The sequence below is a fragment of the Caretta caretta genome, chromosome 2 (assembly GCF_965140235.1).
Source record: "Caretta caretta isolate rCarCar2 chromosome 2, rCarCar1.hap1, whole genome shotgun sequence".
NCBI classification, from domain to species: domain Eukaryota; kingdom Metazoa; phylum Chordata; order Testudines; family Cheloniidae; genus Caretta; species Caretta caretta.
This window is the reverse complement of record NC_134207.1, coordinates 59592682-59611587: the sequence shown is the minus strand read 5'-3', so window position 1 is coordinate 59611587 and position 18906 is coordinate 59592682. Positions and strand designations below refer to the sequence as shown.

Genomic DNA, 18906 nt, shown 5'->3' with positions numbered 1-18906 from the left:
GTGACACTCACGTAAGAGACATTTATCTGAGGTGACATGCACCCCTGTGGGGGTCCCAGCACAAGGCCAAGGCACCACTCAAGCCATCCATGAGGGGATGTGAATGATGCCTAGGCCCCGGGCTCGTCTCCAGCACAAGGATGAATTTCATCTTCTGAAACATACACACCAAACACAGCTACATGCAGCTCCAAACGCAGGACTGCTGGCTAAAGAGCAGCGTGGAACTTCATATGGAATCGGAATTCCTCCTGCTCCAGGAAGTTCTTGCCACACACAGCACAAGTGCAGCCTTTGTCCTTGCTGTGTGTGCGCCGCACGTGGCTGTCGTGAGCCGCATGGGAGGCAAAGGCTTTGCCGCAGTGTCTACACTTGAAGGGCTTCTCTCCCGAGTGCTGGCGGATGTGAGTGCGCAGGATGCTGGAGGCTGTGAATGCCTGACGAGGAGGTCGGCATGGAGGGGGGGAGAAAAGAGTTTAAAAGCGGTTAGACAATTGTCTAGAAAACAATCTCCTAAAGGCTCCACCCCCGCCCAGCACTGAAGACATACATAGGAAGGTTAGCATTATACTGAAGCATCAGTCAATCTGTTCCCCATCAGAAGGGCAACAGAATCTCCATTGCTGGAACAGCCCTTAGATTATTCTGCTCATTCAGAAATGAAGCCATAGAAGCAGGACTCTCAGGGGCTGATTCCCATGTCCCCTACCCCAGTGAGCATACGTCAGAGCTAATGCCACCAAAAGTCAGTGGACTCCTTACGCTTGTGTGGGAGGAAAATCCGGCTCACCAGTTACAATGAAAACATTTCTGACCGGAAGACACCAGCATGTATTTTCCATGTGTCAAAGGAGGCTGGGTCAGGTCAATAATGTCTTTAATTAGCTGTGTGTTTATTAGACACTGGGGGTTTTTACCCCAGTTCTCTTGTTCCAGTATTTGTTTTCAAGAACGTAACCCACAGAAAAGAAATCTAGTTTGTATTTCTGTAAAGGGAATCATTTAAATTCATAAAAGGAAAGAAATGATTGTGTTACCACAACTAACGCTGCCTTTTTGGTACTCACATATCCAGGGTCGGAATTCAGCAGACTAGAACGAAGGGGGCTCATTTTTCTCTTTTTTTTCTTAGGCAAATTAATTTTGTTCCTTCTCCACCACCCAACATTCCTTACTCCTTTCCTTGAAGGAAACAGCTCCCAACCCTGCTCTCTCTCCGTACTCACGGAACATGCCTTCAGCATATTTACACATTGTCCCACCCGACCACTATTCTTCATGGAGGTTGGTGGGAAAAGGCAACACTGCTGTTTTCTGCTCGAATGAGATCTTAGTTGTCCTCCTTAACATACAGCAAATAGTGCCTCACGCATCCAAACAGGGCATGTGGACAAGCAACTGACAGCGGGGGAGCACTTCTAACAGACCAGCAGAATCAATTGAACATAACAAATAACTACCCTTTCACCCACCCACAAGAAAAATCTTGGCTATCTCCTCAGGTGCTATAAATCGGTGTAGCTGCATTACCCACAAATCCCTTCTTCACCTAACCACCAACAGCCATTGCTTTCCAAGCAGAGCTGCACCTCTAGATCATTTGATTTGATACTCAGAGTGCAAAGGAACTTGGGGGTATATATTATAAAGAGAAAGGAGGAAGGGTCTTGTTGTAAAGGAACAGGACTGGGTGTCAGGTAACCTCAATTCTGCCTCAGTCTCTGCCATAGGCTTCAACTGTCACCTTGAGCAAGTTACTGAATTTCTCCACGCCTCACTTTCCTCGTCTGCAGCAGTGGAGGTCTAGGTTGGATATTAGGAAACACTGTTTCACTAGGAGGGTGGTGAAGCACTGGAATGGGTTACCTAGGGAGGCTGTGGAATCTCCATCCCCTTAGCGGTTTTTAAGCCCCGGCTTGACAAAGCCCTAGCTGGGATGATTTAGTTGGTGTTGGTCCTGCTTTGAGCAGGGGGTTGGACTAGATGACCTCCTGAGGTCCCTTCCAACCCTGATATTCTATGATTCTATGAAGGCTGCAGCTGCACCGGCTGAGCCAGAAAAAGCAAGGTTACTTTGGAGCAGTAGTAGTAGGTTAGGGGAGGCAAGAGAAATTATGAGTGTTTAGGAGGAGCAACTAATGTTCTGGAATGGTAGAGAATTACAAAGAGAGACTTGCACCGCCTCAGAAATCTACCGGTAGCTCCATGGAAGAACTGCATCCTACAATATGAGAACTAGTGATCTGTGCAGAACTGGGTCTGCGTTGAAAGGTAGCTGTTACATGAACATTGCTAAGACTCAGGATGCGCGGGGACAGTCTGTCCTGTCAGTGGTTTACAGTCAATGCAGAAGTCTCAGCTGAAATACTTGATATGCTTTTAATGAGAAGTTACTTTTGTATACAAATTGTTGCCAACAGGTGCAGAGGTCTGACTGTCTCCCGCTGCTACAAAACTCCTTTTGTCTGTGTTTTGCTCTCCCAGACATTGGCACCCCAACCTGTTGTGTGAAGTGAAATTTCATCCTCAGTTTGCTGGTCATGAGTACAGGTGGCAGGGCTTCTACCAGAGTGAGAGAATAGATCCTTCTGTGTAGCGTTGGACTTCTTTCAGCACTGAGCTCTGGCAGTCCCAAAAGGAGTCCCAGGGAGTCTCTTGTTGGCAGATCAGACTAGGGCTATGTCTACACTACCACTTTTGTCGGTGTAACTTATATTGCTCAGGGGTGAGAAAAAAACACACCATGAGTGACGTAAGTTACACTGACAGAAGCACTGGTGTGGACAGCACTGTATTGGTGGGAGATGCCATGGAAGGCATGGAAGGAAGTGGTTAGATTATTAGCGGGAGCAGTATTAGAAGCTGAGGTTTTTAAACAAAGCTATGCATCATATGTTTTCTAACTGGCTCTTTCAAAGAACTGCCTGTGTACAGATGCCTCATACAAAACTTAAATCATGTGAGTAATTGTTACTCACATATAGCCCTACTGACTTCAATGTAGGTATTATTCATATGAATTGGAGTTGCAGGATCAGGCCCATGAAGCAGACCAAGAGCATCTTACTCATCAAGTAGTGCTAATAAGCTCAAGGACTACTTGATGCTGAAGGGGAGCCAATAAGGACCCATGAAGTGGTTCAAACCATATGTTTCTATCTAGATATCCACCATAGTATCTCAGCCCCTCGCAAGCATTGATAGATTTCATCCTCATACCTCCCCCTGTGAGGTAAGATCTATTACTAACACCATTTTGCAGATGGAGAACTGAGGCACAAGGTAGATGAAGTGGGAACTGAACCCATTCTCAAGAGGCCCGAGCCAGAGGACCATCCTTCCCACACCATTCCACTTTCTTTTTTAAATGCAGTTCTCATTAAGTAAACAAAGTCATAATTTTAGCCAATTTGTGGATTCATTTCTTTGGGTAGTTTGAAAAACCTATAAAAAAGAGGCTCATAGTACCTGACATAGAAAACATAATTAAAAAGAACTACAAAGAAAAGCACCCGGTCACACTGTGCAGTATTGAAAATCTACAGGTAAGCTATGGGAGAAAGCAAGCTCTTAAGAGGATTTGATTTTCCTTTACCTTGTTACAGTACACACATTTGTAGGGCCGCTCTCCGGAGTGCACCCTCATGTGTTTGTTCAGGCTGGAGGACTGAGAAAAACTCTTCCCACATACTGAGCACTAGAGGGAAAACAAAGTTAACACAGACACACAAGAGCTAAGAATTTCCTGTCAGAGTACAAGCCAATAACTGGTGAAAATGATAGAGAGGTGTGTGTGTGTATACACACACACACACATATATATATACACACACACACTTATAAATCTAACAAATATAATCAGTTTAACTCATAAGTGGCAAAACATTTTAATGTATATTTATTAGAGCTGGTCAAAAACAAATGTAAAAGCATAGGCAATTTCCAAGTTGTTTCCACTTTGTGGGGTTAAAAATTGACCCATTTTACATTTTTCCAAAAATGGTCAATTTTTTTAAAATTAAATTTTAATCAAAAATATTATAGACATTTCTTGTTTGCCAAAACCTGTGTTTTTGGTAAGTGAAAATTTTTCTGCCACCATTTCAATAATGGTAATGGGGTAATAAATATTATCATTAAAGGAAACCACAACGAAATAAAAAATATATTTTTAATTTTTCATTTTTGAAAAAACACTATTTTTATATTTTAAAAAAAGTGTTCATAAATTTCATTATACTATCCAAGGCTCAATCCTAAGAGCATTCAGTCTTCAGAATTCCCACCCACATAGGTAAACTGAAAGATCACTGCCTTCCTTTTAACAAAATAAGTAATAATCTGAATAATGTGGGGCATCTTCTGTAGCTGCCTGTGTTCAAAGCTTATTGAAGTGTACTGAAAAACTGGCATGGACTTCAACATGAATTGTAATTTTCAGTTATGATTTGCCTGAGTGAAATTCTCATCCATAATATTAAATAAACTCAGCCAGGATTGGTGATGACCAGAGTAATTTTTAAAAATAAATTAGAAATTTTAAACCATATATGGTCTCATTTTGCATTAAAAACATTCTCTGACTTAACTGAATGTAAAGTCTATGCACAATGGATTTTTCCTTCTGCTGATTTTGGCTTGCAATATTTTTCTTCTGTATGCAATTCACATTAAATGTCTAAACAGAAAGAAAGACATTTCTGTTTAGACATTTTATGTGAATTGCATACAAAAGAAAGAAAGAAAGAAAACCATATGACACAACATTCCAAAACTCTTATTTAATAAACTCATATTTTAATCTAAATCTCTTATCCCTATTTCTAAATCAGTGTGATACTATTACTGTTATTACATTGAAATATTGTTGATCTAGCTAGAACAAACTTCACTGGAAGTTCACTTTATTTCAGGAGGAACTATAAAATAGTCAGGATGATGTTTCAGCTCATATGAAAGTGAGATGTTGTTGAAATATTACACATCATTCTGTTGTGTCACATCAAAATTCGGAAGGTTATCCTGATCGAGCAGTTATGAAAATTCCTTGTTTTTACATTGCCAATGCATCTGAGAGAAGCCTATGGCTACAGAAGGGTATTTGGTGGAGACTAGCCAAATATCACAACACAGATTTGCTCCCATAACAGAATATTCTAGATATTTAGATTTAAACCGTTGCCACCTTCCTGTTTAAAGTATCTAGCTAAAATGAGGAGAAAGCAGAGTCCCAAAGCTCCAGCTAGAGTCTCATGGGATACAAACACGTAGCAATCGTGGGAAGCCCCTGAGTCAGGAAGTGTAATTGTCTGAGTTGATACAGATAGGTGCTATCGTCCTCCTAAAGGAGGATGGACCGTTTTCTGATAGGATCATCTCTGCAATCCTCCATGCTGCTTGCTCGCAGCCTCCAAACAGACAAATAATTAACCTTATGATATATCCCATGACAACAGTTCAGACAACCACTACACCATGACGGTTTAGGATAATGTAGGAATGAAAGTGAACTGCCGGACACTCTCGCTAACCTGAGCCCTCAGACTTTGCTGACTGGGACAAATATAATCAGCAAGGGAAAAACTCTCAGCCTCATAGAGAAAGAAACCCCTGAACTCCTGTTAACATTGTCCTGTGGCTTTCGGAGCTGCAGGAGTTCTCGCTGTGGCTGCAGCCTCCTCCCTCCCGGGCTAGCCAGCGGCACCCGCCTTGCTAGATTGTTTTGATTCAGAGCTGCCCGTGCCAGATCAAACTTTTAACTCCCTTCTGCTCAAGAGGGGCGGTTTTAGAGGAACAGAGCTGGGAATTCAGAGAGAAATGCAGCAAAACAGCTTACAACCTGGTAACCCTTAAAGGGATACGTGGTTATAAATTAAATACAACGAAACCTCCCCCCCCCCCGTCTTCCCATAACAGGATGGATGCTATTCAAAGCCAGCCTTGTCCCATCTTTCCTCAGACTCTGACCGTCATGGGCTCTATATGTTAACAGTGTGAAATGTTTTATACTCATCAATAAATCTCCATGCCATGGTACCTAAAATCACCGTTCAGAATTTTCCTTGTCTCGTCCTCTCCAAATGCACCTCCCGCTTGTCTTACTGGGAAGACATTGACTTCGCTTTCAGATCGTGTCCATTTCAAACCATTTCAAACCGGGCATTGGGTGAGTTCACATTGTAATGGGAGCCCCGTGGAAAGCTGCAGGTACTTTCATGGTGTGGTATGAATTGTACCAGCAGGTGATATGCTTTCAAGGTGTACATGTTCTTTAAATGTCAGCATTTAAGCATCCCAGGGGGATTGTAATTTACAACTGTCATTTGGGATGGAGGGTCTACCACAATTCCTTGGTTTTGCTCCTAGATTTCATACAGGAACCATCACTCAGAGTATGAGATGAAAACTTGGAGAGGGGAACAAAACACAACAAAACAAAACAGATGCAATCCTTACCTTGTGAGGTCTGTGTTTCTCATGGACATGAAGAATATGGATCCTCAGTCTGTCTCTCTTTTCAAACGATCGGTTGCAAAGATGGCAAGGATATTTTCTGTCTCCTTGATCTACGCAGCGAGTGTATTTCAAATGTTTGTCTCTGTAGTATTTGTAGGCAAATACCTTTCCACATCTCTCGCATTTGTAACTCTCGCCAGATTCTGTGCAACACAAGGTTAAGTGCCATCACTTAAACACTTCGAGGTAAATAGCTGTCAGTTTCAAATGTCATTGTCTTTCAGAGCTGGAACCCAATTGTAGCTTTTTAGAATTACAATAATTTTAAACAAGAATTACAACATAATTAGAAAAATACAATGGAGTTTACAAACTAGATTGAAGTCTGCTAAGCACCTTCGTGAATTTCCTTTTTGTGGTCTTACATTTTACCATATTTACAAGAGTGTGTCGCAGACAAATATTTCTTGAGTGAAATCCTGGCCCCACTGAAACCACTGGGCGTTTGCCATTGACTCCAATGGGGTCAGGCTTTCACCCCTAAACGGAGATCTCCATTCCTTGTCCGAATGCACACCCCAAGTAAAACAACTACTGCACATTAATATCTGACCAAGCAAACTTGAACTCTTGCAACATAAAGCAGCCCCCCACCCATGATAAATCGGTTTGGTTATATACTTACTAATATTGATATTGGCAATGTGTGTTTCATTTGCCACTTAAAAATCACTTTGCATATGTTGCTTGAAGTTTTTAAAGTAATGTAAATTATGTACTACACAAGTGTGTGGTTTTGTTTTCAGACTCAAAGTTTCAACTGTCTTTTAAACAGATCTTAAAAATTTCCTTGGTTTCCTCCCTATGACAAAAGTACTTCAGTATCAATTCCTCCCCTGGTTACAAATCCAAAATAGTATTCTTGAGTCAAGCCTTAAAATGGAATCAACTGTCAGGGTTAAACAACCTTAACTAGATACTCAGAGGTCCACAGAATCACTTCCTTTTGTTCTTGCTGCGGTCAGCTGGACCATTCTTCAGTGATTCTGTCTCCCTGATACATTCATACAGTATCATTCTGACATATGTATATATATGAATGCAACATTTTTTCTATAGAATACAGTGTTGCTACCTAAAACTGATCTCTTTTATTTATTCGCTTTGGAATCCTGTCTTCCCTACAAGACAGCTTCTTTTCTGACACCACATCTTTCCCGGCACCATCTGATTACTGTGAAGGATTTGGGACTCCAAACTGTCTGCCCCCTTCAGGAAAAAAGTGAATGTGAAAATTACAACTTAAGATCACAACGGTAATAACGTGTGTGGGCAAGCGAGCCAGAATGTTTAAAGCAGGCAAATATCGTCTGTATTTCTGGTTTCCTTTCTGATTCAGGCCGATTATAGCCAATGGGGGAATTTTGCCACTGATTTTAAATCGATTAAGAACGGGACCGTATTCCCCAACCAGGAGTTACTTAGTTTCCAAGTTCTCTGCGGGCAGAAATCACCATTTGTAGAAATTTTATGTGCTAAATTACATCTTTTGTTCACAATACAAATTCCGAGAGCAAATTAAAACGAAGACTGCAACCCCGAAGTAAACGGCGTGAAGTCTGGGGAGCTGGCTGTTGGTTTTGTATCCCTGTTTTGCGATCTGAGTCGGTTGCAAACTTCACACAGAGCAGTTTTGCGCAGAGCCGGTAGCTACCCTGGTCATAAATATTCAGCCTTCTCAGCCCCTCCAGGGAATTTCTGTCTCGGGATTTTAAGATCTCAACAAATAAGTGAAGGAGTGGAAGGATGGATCCTTTTCCTTGACTTTTAATTGTCTTTAATCTAATGGTGCTATTTAAACTAAATCGTGTAGAAAGTTTCTGCCCTGTAGAGAATTGGACGCAGAACTTGTCACCCCCTGAAAAGGTTGGAAAGGGCTTAATTTATTTACCGGAGATTTCAGAGTAACAGCCGTGTTAGTCTGTATTCGCAAAAAGAAAAGGAGTACTTGTGGCACCTTAGAGACTAACCAATTTATCTCTAAGGTGCCACAAGTACTCCTTTTCTTTTTACCGGAGATTGAAATGCATGTAAAATAACTGGAAATAGGCATAGAGATTCTTACACAAATGGAATCTGCAATGGTTTGCAACTCACTTTAAATGGTTTTGTTCTAAGCAAAAGCGAAATGAAACATTCAGAACACAATCAGCTGTGTGATTATAATCACAACGAAATAATCACTGACTTTGACAAAGAATGTACAGGTCCACAGGCCGATGATAACAACCCTTTCCACAGGGCTCTGTGCAGGCACTGACCTTCGGGTTGTTGCTGGGGTCCCTTTCCTTCTGCCGCCCCTTTCAAACTGATGGGGATGCCCAGGAACTGCAGATAACAGTCTCCATACCACACCAGCAGCTCCTGGTTGGGTAAGATTTCTTTGCAGCTTTCATAAAATATGTGGCCTTGGCACTGAATAGCTGTCAAATTCTGCTCCTCTGGGAACCTGGCACAGTTTACTAAGGACATCCAGTTTCCGGAGGCTCCTTTCCCATCTATAAAATGGCTCAAGCGACCATCTTCGAAAATCTGGATAAAACATGGGGAAAGAAACCAGTCAGGTTTCCTAGCACTTTGGGTGTTAGAAACCTTCCCCTGTGTAACCCGTTTGTACACAATTGACACCGATCCCTGCATGTATAAAGCCTATATGTGGGCCATGAAACATGTCGTTGCTCTTTGGGAGGCCTCATTCAAGTCAGTGGAAAGGTTATAGCGGGGCTTTGATTATTTTCTTTCCATATGTTTCTGCACGTGCTGAGGACCAAACCACCACCCCGTGTAGCAAGGAGACAAAGAGCCTTCTTTCGACGCAACGACCGAGCCAGTGTGATGTCCCAGGGGTGAGCCCATCTACCTCCCACATCAAGGAATTGTCATCGTAAATCTTGATCTCGCTGGTGTTGACCACTTTGCCCTGGAAAGGGCCGAAGCGGACGCCCCTGGGGATGAGGTGGTTGCAGAACACCCCCAACTGCAGAAGTTCCCCGTGAAGCGTCTGCAACACGGACAAACCTGGAGGGCGAGAGGAAACCAGAAATACAGACCATCTAATCAGGGGATAGGCCGAGCGCGTCCCAATGCACCTGAGCCCTGGGATCTCACCTACCTTCGGGTAACTGGAGGGACTCTCTGTCCAGCAGCGGAGCGTGAGACTCGGCATCTCCTGCGAACAGAACAGGAACCCCGCTGGTGAGCCCAGGCGAGCCCTTTGTACACACACTGCACGGGGCAGCAGCGATGGGGAGCCCGGCCCGGCTGAGCGCTGAGATGCGGCGTTTGCAGGGCCGGGCACCACCCGGGGAGCGGTGACCCCGCCGGCCGGGCCGGGCTCCCAAGAGGCGTTCACCTTCCTTGGGCTGGGGTCCACGCAAAGCGCCGAGCAGCCTGCGGGGGCTGGACCCGGCAAACCGAGGCAGGGGCCAATGGGATGCGCTCCCCCGGGGTACCCGACACCGCGCCGGGCGGCTGCCTTACCCGGGCTGGCAGCGGGGACCCGCAGCCCCGAGGCGGCGTGCGGAGCGCCCCGCACAGCCCCGTACAGCACGGCGCGCAGATCCTCCTGGCTGAAGCCGTAGGGGCGGCATGGCTCCGCCTGGGCGCTGGGCCGGCTCGCGGCCGCCGCTCGGCCCTTCCTGGCGGGGCCGGGGAAGAGCTCGCCCGGCTGGCTGGGCAGTTCCGGGGGGCCCGCTGGCGGGGCCCGGCTGCTGCGGGGCGATGCCTGCCCGGAGGAGGGCCAGGGGGCCGGGGCCGGCCGCTTGCTGCCGAGGGGCGGGGTGCTGTAGAGCGGCTCGCCCTGCAGGGCCGAGGGCCGGGTCAGGAAGGCCGGGATCGTGGCGAAGCCGAAGGGGGCCAGAGGCGGGGAGGTGGCCAGCAGCCTTCCCAGGGACTTGAGCGGGTGGAAGAGGTCGGGAGGGCGCCCCAGGGCCTCCAGGTACTGGGCGGGGGGCAGCAGAGGCGGGTAATAGGCGGCGATGTCCCCCGGGCTGGTCCTGAGGGTCTCTCCCGCGTAAGCCTGGTCTTTGGAGGCAGGATCCCCGGCTAGTAGCAGGGCCATGGCTGGGCCCGCGGAGCCGCCGGCGAGAGGAGGGCACCTGGTGGGAAGGGGAGACACCTCGTTACAAGGAGCGGCCCGGCCTAGGGGGAAAGAAGAGGCCACTTCATAACTGGGGCCTCCGGCTCCTTCCTCCACGGGGGTTTGGGGGGCACGTGGCTGCTGCTCGGGCGCCCCGTCTGCGGAGCAAGGGAAATACCCAGCGCCCGCAGCCCGGTCCGGCGCGCACCAGGACCCGCACAGCAGGGGAGCCAGCTGATCTAGGTGCTTCTCTGCCCCTGCCTGGGCGCCGCTCCCCGCAGGCCCTAGGCCGGCCAGCCAGCCGGGAAACTACCCCATGGGGCGCCCTGGCTGGCGCTGGGGAGGGGCTTCTGTTAAATCTACCTGTCCAACAGCCCGCAGTGAGCCAGGTGGGGCAGAGGAGACGGGACAGGAGAAGAGAGGAAAGGGGGTGGGGAGAGGAGAGAAGGCGGGGTCCTGTTCAGGGTGGCCCCGATCTCCCGGAGCCTGATCTCTGCACTGGGGGTGACCCCGGAGTGACACCGCCCACGGCACTGAACAGTCGCTAGTCAAAGGCGACCAACCCCATTTCCTCGCGGTTCCAGCCCAGCCGGCTCTGCAGCACCGAGAGCAACCTGCCCTGGCCGCCGCGTACCCCCTGCGGCTCTTCAGCCAGATCAAGATCACGAAACGGGGGAGGGGGTGTCTGGGGGGCTGGGAAAGGGAAATCTGTGGGGAAGAGCGGCCCGGCTGGCAGGTGAATCTGCGCTCAGGTCGCCAACGCCACCAGGAGCCGTGCCAGGCTGGGGCTCCTCCATACACAACCTGCCAGCCCTCAGGGAAGGGGATCGTGCTTCTCACCCTGATTGGGAAGCGCTGCAGGATCCAGAGCAGCCCCGGCGGGGCTAGAGACCTGCTCCAACGAGAGCTGGCAGGGATCTGGGCGCTGCATTGGGGGCTCCAGCCCCGGGCCCTTCCCCAGCAGATCCCCCCTCCCCCACACACCTCTAGTGGCATGTCCCGCTTGAGGGCCCAGAGCAGCTAGTTTGTAACCGGGTTACAGACCCCTGGCCCTCTCCAGAGGGCTACAGACCCCTGGCCCTGGAACTTCCTTCTCCCAGGGCTTTATTTTTAATAGACAGATAACAAGTTAACAATGGCTGAAGGATGAAGCCTAGGCAGCGCCGATGAATCTGACCTAATGACCAGGATCAATGGGGCCAATAAGGGAAACCAACCGGGGTCGTGACACATGAATTAAAGAACACGGGGTCGGGGGAGAGGTCACCGGCAATGGCAGAAGAGACCGAGTCCGTCCCCCACCTCCCGTCCTAGCGCCACCGCACTCCGGGCTAGGAATAGCCACAGCAGCGCCTTCAACAACCCCACGGCTGCCGCAAACATCTGGAGCGCCCGGGCCCCCAGCGGGCAGGGAGAGGCCGCGGGGGGGGGGGACGGGGGACGGGGACTAGCGCTTGCCAAAGAGCTGCTACTCACGCAGTTGGGTCACCTCGGTTCACTCTCTAGTCCAAGGGTCCAGTGTGGTCCCGATTCGCCCCTTGTTCGCCGGCGAGCGGTGGCGGCCCTACCTGGGCCGCGGGGCGCTGTCCTGCCCGGTGGTAGCCATCGGCGCCGCCTGCTTCGGGAGGGCACGGGAGGCTGGGTCTGCCTGTGGGCAGTTCAAGGCAGATGGTGTTAAAGGACACGGTAGGGGACCCATCCCCTCTCCCCCACCCCCACCCCAGCCCAGCACTAGCTATTGGCCAAAGATCAGCTCGCCTCTTTAGTGCCACTGGGGAGCAGCTCCCTTTAACACAGTGTCGCTTCCAAGTCCCTGCCTGCCAGAGAAAGCCACAGCCCGAGCCAGGGGAGGGGGGAGAGACAGACAGGCTGTCACCTTCCCGAAAGCGCAGAACACACCTCCGCAGAGCCCCCCCCCCCCCAGAATTAAAGAAATGGGGTCGCTGAAGGTTTATAAGCTGATGGGGCTGAGGGTTATTTACAAATTCCGCAGGGGGAAAGGCGGAAAGTCACAGAGGGCCTCCCGAGCGGAATGCTGGCGGGTCGCGCACTGCCAAGAGCCACAAGTGGCTACCAATAACGGGTCACCCAGGCAGATCCATTTCCAGGGGGATTTTGGTTCGGTTTTTTATTGGTTGATCCACCAAGTGCAAAGCAGAAAACCCAGCCCCTCATGCCAACGCCTGGAGTGTCCCTGGCATGACTGTAGCGCGCAGGGGCCTCACTCACGCCTTTTGGTTTCGCTCCCAGCACCGCTGTTCCGGCGAGAACTGGCCGGGTGCGGGTCAACCTGCCCACGGGGACGGCGGGCTTGTTATTTAATACACAACGAACATGCAACGGCTCTTTACGGGGGAAAATGACAGAGTCCCTGCCTCGAACGACCATCTCCATCCAGCCTGTCTGTTAACCACAATCGCTGTGAGCTAGGGAGGGAAACTTACCTTGCAGTCCTGCCCGGGGAAGGAGCCGAGCCCGGCAAAGGCGGCTGTTGGGGGCAGTCAGGAAAAGCCCAGAGCCCGGCCAGCCCCCCGCCCTAACAGACAGAGCCCAGGGCGAACTGAGCTTAGACCTGCCTTGTCTGGATCTAACCCGAGGGTCAATGTAACGGCGTTTCCCTCTCTACCCACAGCCCCGCTGGTACTTAACCCGAGGCCGGGCTGGCTCTTCCTTCCCGGGGAGCTGGCCCGGGGGGGACACGTTGCAATTGACAGGGAATCGACCCAGCGCCAGAAAACGGGCCGGGAACAAACAGCAGGGCGGGATCTCGCTCTCTACAGCTGCAGCCCACGGGCGCGGGCTGGGGGCCTTGGCTGAAGGCTAGAGGCTTTTCCCCGGGACAGAGCGATCCCGCCTAGGGGAACGTGGCTGGGTTTGTTCTAAACCCCCCTGGGCGGGGGTGGGTCACGGTCATGGGCTTCGATCGCCCCCCTCGGCTCCAGGCCAGAGACGTCTCCTCTCCCGTACTTCGTTGGGTCCCGCTGAGCCCGGGCCGCCCTGGGGCAGGGACATCCCCGCCGCTTGCAGCCGCCTTAGGGCCCCGTACCAAGCAGGGCGCATGAGCCGGGAACTTGCCTCCTGGGGCTGCTGAAGCCGAGATCGGCGAGGCCCGAAGTCCCGCTCCAGTCCGGATTCGCACCCGGCGAGCACCTGCCCCAAAAGCTGGCCTGGGCCGGCTCCTCGAGCGGGACAGCACTTTGCCCTTTGTCACTCAGCGCTGATGTCAATGGCAGGAGCCTGCAGGGGAGGAGGCTGCAGAGAAGAGGAGGCTAGAATCCAAGGCCAGGGACCTTTTCTTGCTGTAAAGGGGGGGGGGGGGGCGGGGGTGTTTTCTTAGTCTCTCTCATTTAACTGTGCACGGAGCAGGAGCGGGATCTCAGAAAGGCTCCTGCCAGGAGATCGATCTGCCTCCGGCATCAATACACCCTGGGGCCCTAGCCCTGGTTCTCTAGGGAGACCCAGATGAGGATTTACACCTATACATTCCTTAGGCAGCTTTAGATAGACCGTGACTAACCGCTTCCCCGCTCATATAATGGACGCCCATGTAACATTAATGTAGAACATGAAAAGCAAAAATCGGTGGCTACCGCTGCTGAAGAAAAAACCAGCAATCCTGGAGTTAAGGGGAGGATAAACACTAAAAATACCAGAAACCCAGAGTTAAAGATCTTGTACAATCTTTGGAAACCACCAGCTCTTTCATCAAGAGCATTTCCATCATAGAATATCAGGGTTGGAAGGGACCTCAGTAGGTCATCTAGTCCCACCCCCTACTCAAAGCAGGAACATCCCCATTTTTTGCCCCAGATCCCTAAATGGCCCCCTCAAGGATTGAATTCCCAACCCTGGGGTTTAGGAGGCCAATGCTCAAACCACTGAGCTATCCCTCTCCCATCATATCAAAGAAATCAAAACAGCCTTAACTCTGACTCCAAGAAATGTAAATTCAGCTTTCTAGCCCCTCTCATTCAATAGTTTGTAAGCTTAGAGCAGTTAGGCCATTTCTGAAGATTTCTACATTCTCTACGCTTATACTCTTTCAACATTTGGTGTTGGTATATATACACAAGTGTTCACAATGCAAGGTAGAATTTTACTAAAGGAGTAAGGAATTTATCAGAATCATAATATATACCTGTTACTGCACAAAAATAATTGCTGAAACAGCAAGAAACATTTTAGAATGGTCTTCATAACTACCAGTCTGATTTCTGCCTGCTTCATGAACTTTAAAATCTGAAATGTAGATGGAAATAGAAAGTTATAACTACAAAATACTGCATTAATCTGGAATAGGCACCATGTTAGAAGACATGGAAACTTATGAATCAGATCTTAAAGTACAATATTATGAGAAATAGCAAACTATATATACATGGTTAGTGCTAAGGATGTTCTCTGAATTTTGACTTATTATCTGTACTTGAAGGAAATGTACGAAAAGAGGAAGTTATTTCTTAAGGTTGTGTTATTTAGGACTAGAGGTCAACAACTTCTGCTTCATGTTAATGCAGACTTATGTGTTGGACTTTCCCTTGGTGTTTATGCAGTGTAAATGAAAAATTAATACAATGAATCTCATACATGAAATCTACTAAAGGTGGATTTAGATCCTGTAACTCCTGTGAAGTCTATACGTTACAGCAAGGCCTTTTCTAGTATCAGGGCTTGGATCCAGAAACCCCAGCCTGAATATTTACAGGAACCCAGAATAGAGCTCTCCTATTGCCATAAATTCCTCTCACTGCTATCTAGACAGTTGCTCTCAACTTTGCCAGACTACCCCTTTCAAGAATTTGATTTGTGTTGTGTAACCCAAAGTTTCACCTCACTTAAAAACTACTTGCTTACAAAATCAGACATAAAAATACAAGTGTCACAGCACACTATTACTGAAAAATTGCTTACTTTCTAATTTTTATTATACAATTATAAATTAATCACTTGGAATATAAATATTGTACTTACATTTCAGTGTATAGTCTATAGAGCAGTATAAATAAGTCATCGTCTGTATGAAATTTTAGTTTGTACTGACTGAGCTAGGGCTTTTTATGTAGCCTGTTGTAAAACTAGACACATCTAGATGAGTTGATGTACCCCTTGGAAGACCTCTGAGTACCCCTAGGGGTACACATACCTCTGATTGAGAACCACTGATCTTGACCATCAGAAAGATCTGGACAGCCTAGTTAGGATTCAGTTTCACCCCATGTCTACACATAGTGGGGAACAAAAACTATCTACATTGCTTTAGAAACTGGGATTGTTCAAGCAGGTACAACCCCCTTTTTTGGGTGACCATATTTCCCAAAGGGAAAATGGGACACTACACAGGGCTGGCCCAAGCTCCCCTCTTCCCCACAGGGAGCTGGGGTTGCTGAAATCATTTCAACTACTGTGGTATTCATATGATGTGGTTTCCTTTCAGAATAGACAAAGGGTGGGAAAGTTAATGCGTCATTTAGCAGGAGTCCTGCCCAGTGCTATGCCAGAAACAAAGCATTGTTATTGGGCAAGAAAACAAGGTGCTACCCAAGCCGGTATGTCTAGACTGGCCTTGGAGGGACATTATCCCAGCCCCCCAGCAAGAGCCACTTCCACAGTTTCTCTTATTCACAAATCAAAGTGATCAGTTACCATATCCTTGATTTGCTCAGCAACTGATCAGCGACTGTGTCCATCCAGATTCCAACAACCCAAGTTGCTCTTAGCCAGAAGAGGAAGAACCCATACTAAGAACCCATACCCATTACATGTAGGCACTGCACATACCAAGTCCTGTCAGTGCCCATTTTGGAGCAGACAACTATTCATTTCCAGGGGTGTCAACTGATATACACCCCGTGACCAAAGTGAGGCCCGAGTCAGAGTTAATGCTACCAAATTATCACTGGTAAGGCTACGATTTAGTCATGGAGGTCACGGCAGTCACAGATTCCGTGACTTTACCGGACCTCCATGACTTCTATAGCTTCAGGAGGCGGAGGCAGGACTATGTGCCCCTGCCCTGCAACTGGGGCTGGCTAGAACCAGGACCCTGCAGCCCCAGCCCCACAGCCTCCCTGGTGTTGGGGCTGTGCCCCCACCATGGTGGAGGGCTTGGTCTGTCAGTTCCCCCCACCCCCCACATGGGATTAAATTCCTCCCCCTGACCTAGCCCTGCCTCCCCCCCCCCCCGGTTATTTTTAGTAAAGTCACTGACAGGTCACTGGCTCTGTGAATTGTTTATTGCCCATGATCTGTCCATGACTTTTACTAAAAATAACAGACAAAATCTTAACCTTCATCATTGGTTCCCAGTGCTCAGGTATTGCAACACAGAGGGCTTGTCTACAAGGGAACACTAAGACCATGTCAACATTACAGGCACTGGTACAGGGGCACAGCTACGGCACTGCAGCTGTGTTGATAAATAGAAGAATTCTTCTGTTGACTAGCCGCATCTGCACCGGAGGTTAGTTTGGCTTAACTACGGCACTCAGTTGTGAATTTTTCACACCCCTGAGTGCCATACTTACATTGGCCTAACTTTTTAAGTGTAGACCAGGCCTTAGGACAGTTAAGCTGCATTTACAACAGGCATGAATGGAAAGTGCCTTAGTTAAAGTGCATTAAACCCTTGTGTGGACACTATCATTCAGAAGTTAAGTGTCCTTAGTTCGTTTGATCATCATTCATGTGAATTAGACTGTCCATCCAGAGGTTTAATGTACTTTATAATTATATTATTTATTTGTTCTATTGTAGCACTTTGGAGCTCAGCCATGGATCAGGACCCCATTGTGTTAGGTGCTGTACAAACACAGAATAAGAAATGGCCCATGGGCAAAAAGACTTGAAATTAAAGTTTTAACTTCAAATTCACACCTCTAGTTAATTCAGCTTCCTTAATTTTCCAGGAAGAAGTAGTAACACCCACAGTTCAGAGGGCCTGGCAATACAGTGCTTTTCCTCAAAAAGGCTTGCTGCTAACAAACTGTTATACTGTTAACAGTTTGGGGCAGAATTTTCATTATTCTTCACAACATAAAAAAATCATTACTTCCTATAGAAGCCAGGAGAGCAGAACTGACTAATGATTTCCTTGGAGCCACGTGAAGGCATTCACAGAAGGCCAACAGGTATTCAGAGTACTGAGGTCTTTACACTGGCAGAGGTTTGTGTCTACAGTAAACATTTTCAGACAGTTTAAAAAACCAACAAGTCATCTCTGAAGAGACTAGAATGGCCTATTATGTAAGTGTGTATTTAGGCCATTGCTTTAAAAGGTGCCCTATGCACAGTAACATTCCTTCTGGTATTATTCATTCAATGCCTCCTGGCTTCCTGGCAAATGCTGATATAAGCAGGAATTGAGAGCCATCATCACCTTCCAGAAGATGCTCAGTCTCTTTCCAGTGAAGTCATTGGGAATTTCCCCACTGAATTAAATGGAAACAGAATAGGGCCCTTAGACGCTGCTCCTGACAATACTTAAGCATGTGAGTAGACGTTATTTGTGTGTGTCTCCACTGTGTTCAGTTAGGCTACTTTGTGAGTAAAGTAGGCACATACTTAGCCTGGGAACCTAGACTATGTGCTGTTTTGGGCAGGAACTAATCTTATCTTACAGCATCTGCTCATCAGAGCCCCCATAGACTGAAGGATATATTGTACAGTGTAATGTAGATTTATAGCACTACAAACATTACTTGAATTCATCTAAATAATCTATCTAAATAATTTGATTTTAAAATGTTTGCCCAGTTATTTGGGTTGTTTTTAAATTAAGCCTGTTTTTTTTATGTGCAAGTTCAAACATGACCTCAGATTAGTATTTTTATAACAGCTAAATTGGTCTTCAAATATTTGCAAATAAGCAATTAGAAAGCTTTTTCTTTTTAACTTTTGAGAGTTTCTCTCATGGGACCCAATCATACAAATTTTACTTACATGAGTAGTTTCTCTTTGTTCGAGTCACCTCATTGATTTCAGAGGGGCTAGAGCTGGTCAAAATTTTTCAAACAAAAATTTTTTAGGAAAAATTTGGCCTTTTTAGGAAGAAAAATGTTGACTTTAAATCTTTTTAAAAAATTATGATCTTTTTAATGAAAATGTAGCCGTATGGAGTGGAAATCTATCAACTGCATGAAAAAAACTTGTACTCTCTAAGGTGCCACAAGTACTCCTTTTCTTTTATTGAAAATGTTATCAGCACTATTAATGAAATGGCTACTGAAATATGTCCTTTACCAAAAACCAGTTTTTGTCTCTAGTGTGCAGATGAAGGAGAGTCCAGACACAGGTTGTAGCTAATGTAGACCATT

The 18906-nt window shown here is 47.4% G+C and overlaps 1 protein-coding gene across 1 annotated transcript; it reads right to left on the bottom strand.

Moving 5' to 3' along the window:
* Positions 1 to 209: 209 nt before the first annotated feature.
* PRDM14 (PR/SET domain 14) lies at positions 210 to 10576 on the bottom strand. The gene is made up of 7 exons (XM_048837239.2): positions 9997 to 10576; positions 9629 to 9685; positions 9377 to 9534; positions 8778 to 9048; positions 6457 to 6659; positions 3596 to 3697; positions 210 to 437 (listed from the first exon to the last, which is right to left on the bottom strand). The coding sequence occupies exons 1-7, from the start codon at positions 10574 to 10576 to the stop codon at positions 210 to 212; spliced, it is 1599 nt and encodes a 532-aa protein (XP_048693196.2).
* Between the last annotated feature and the right edge of the window lie 8330 nt (positions 10577 to 18906).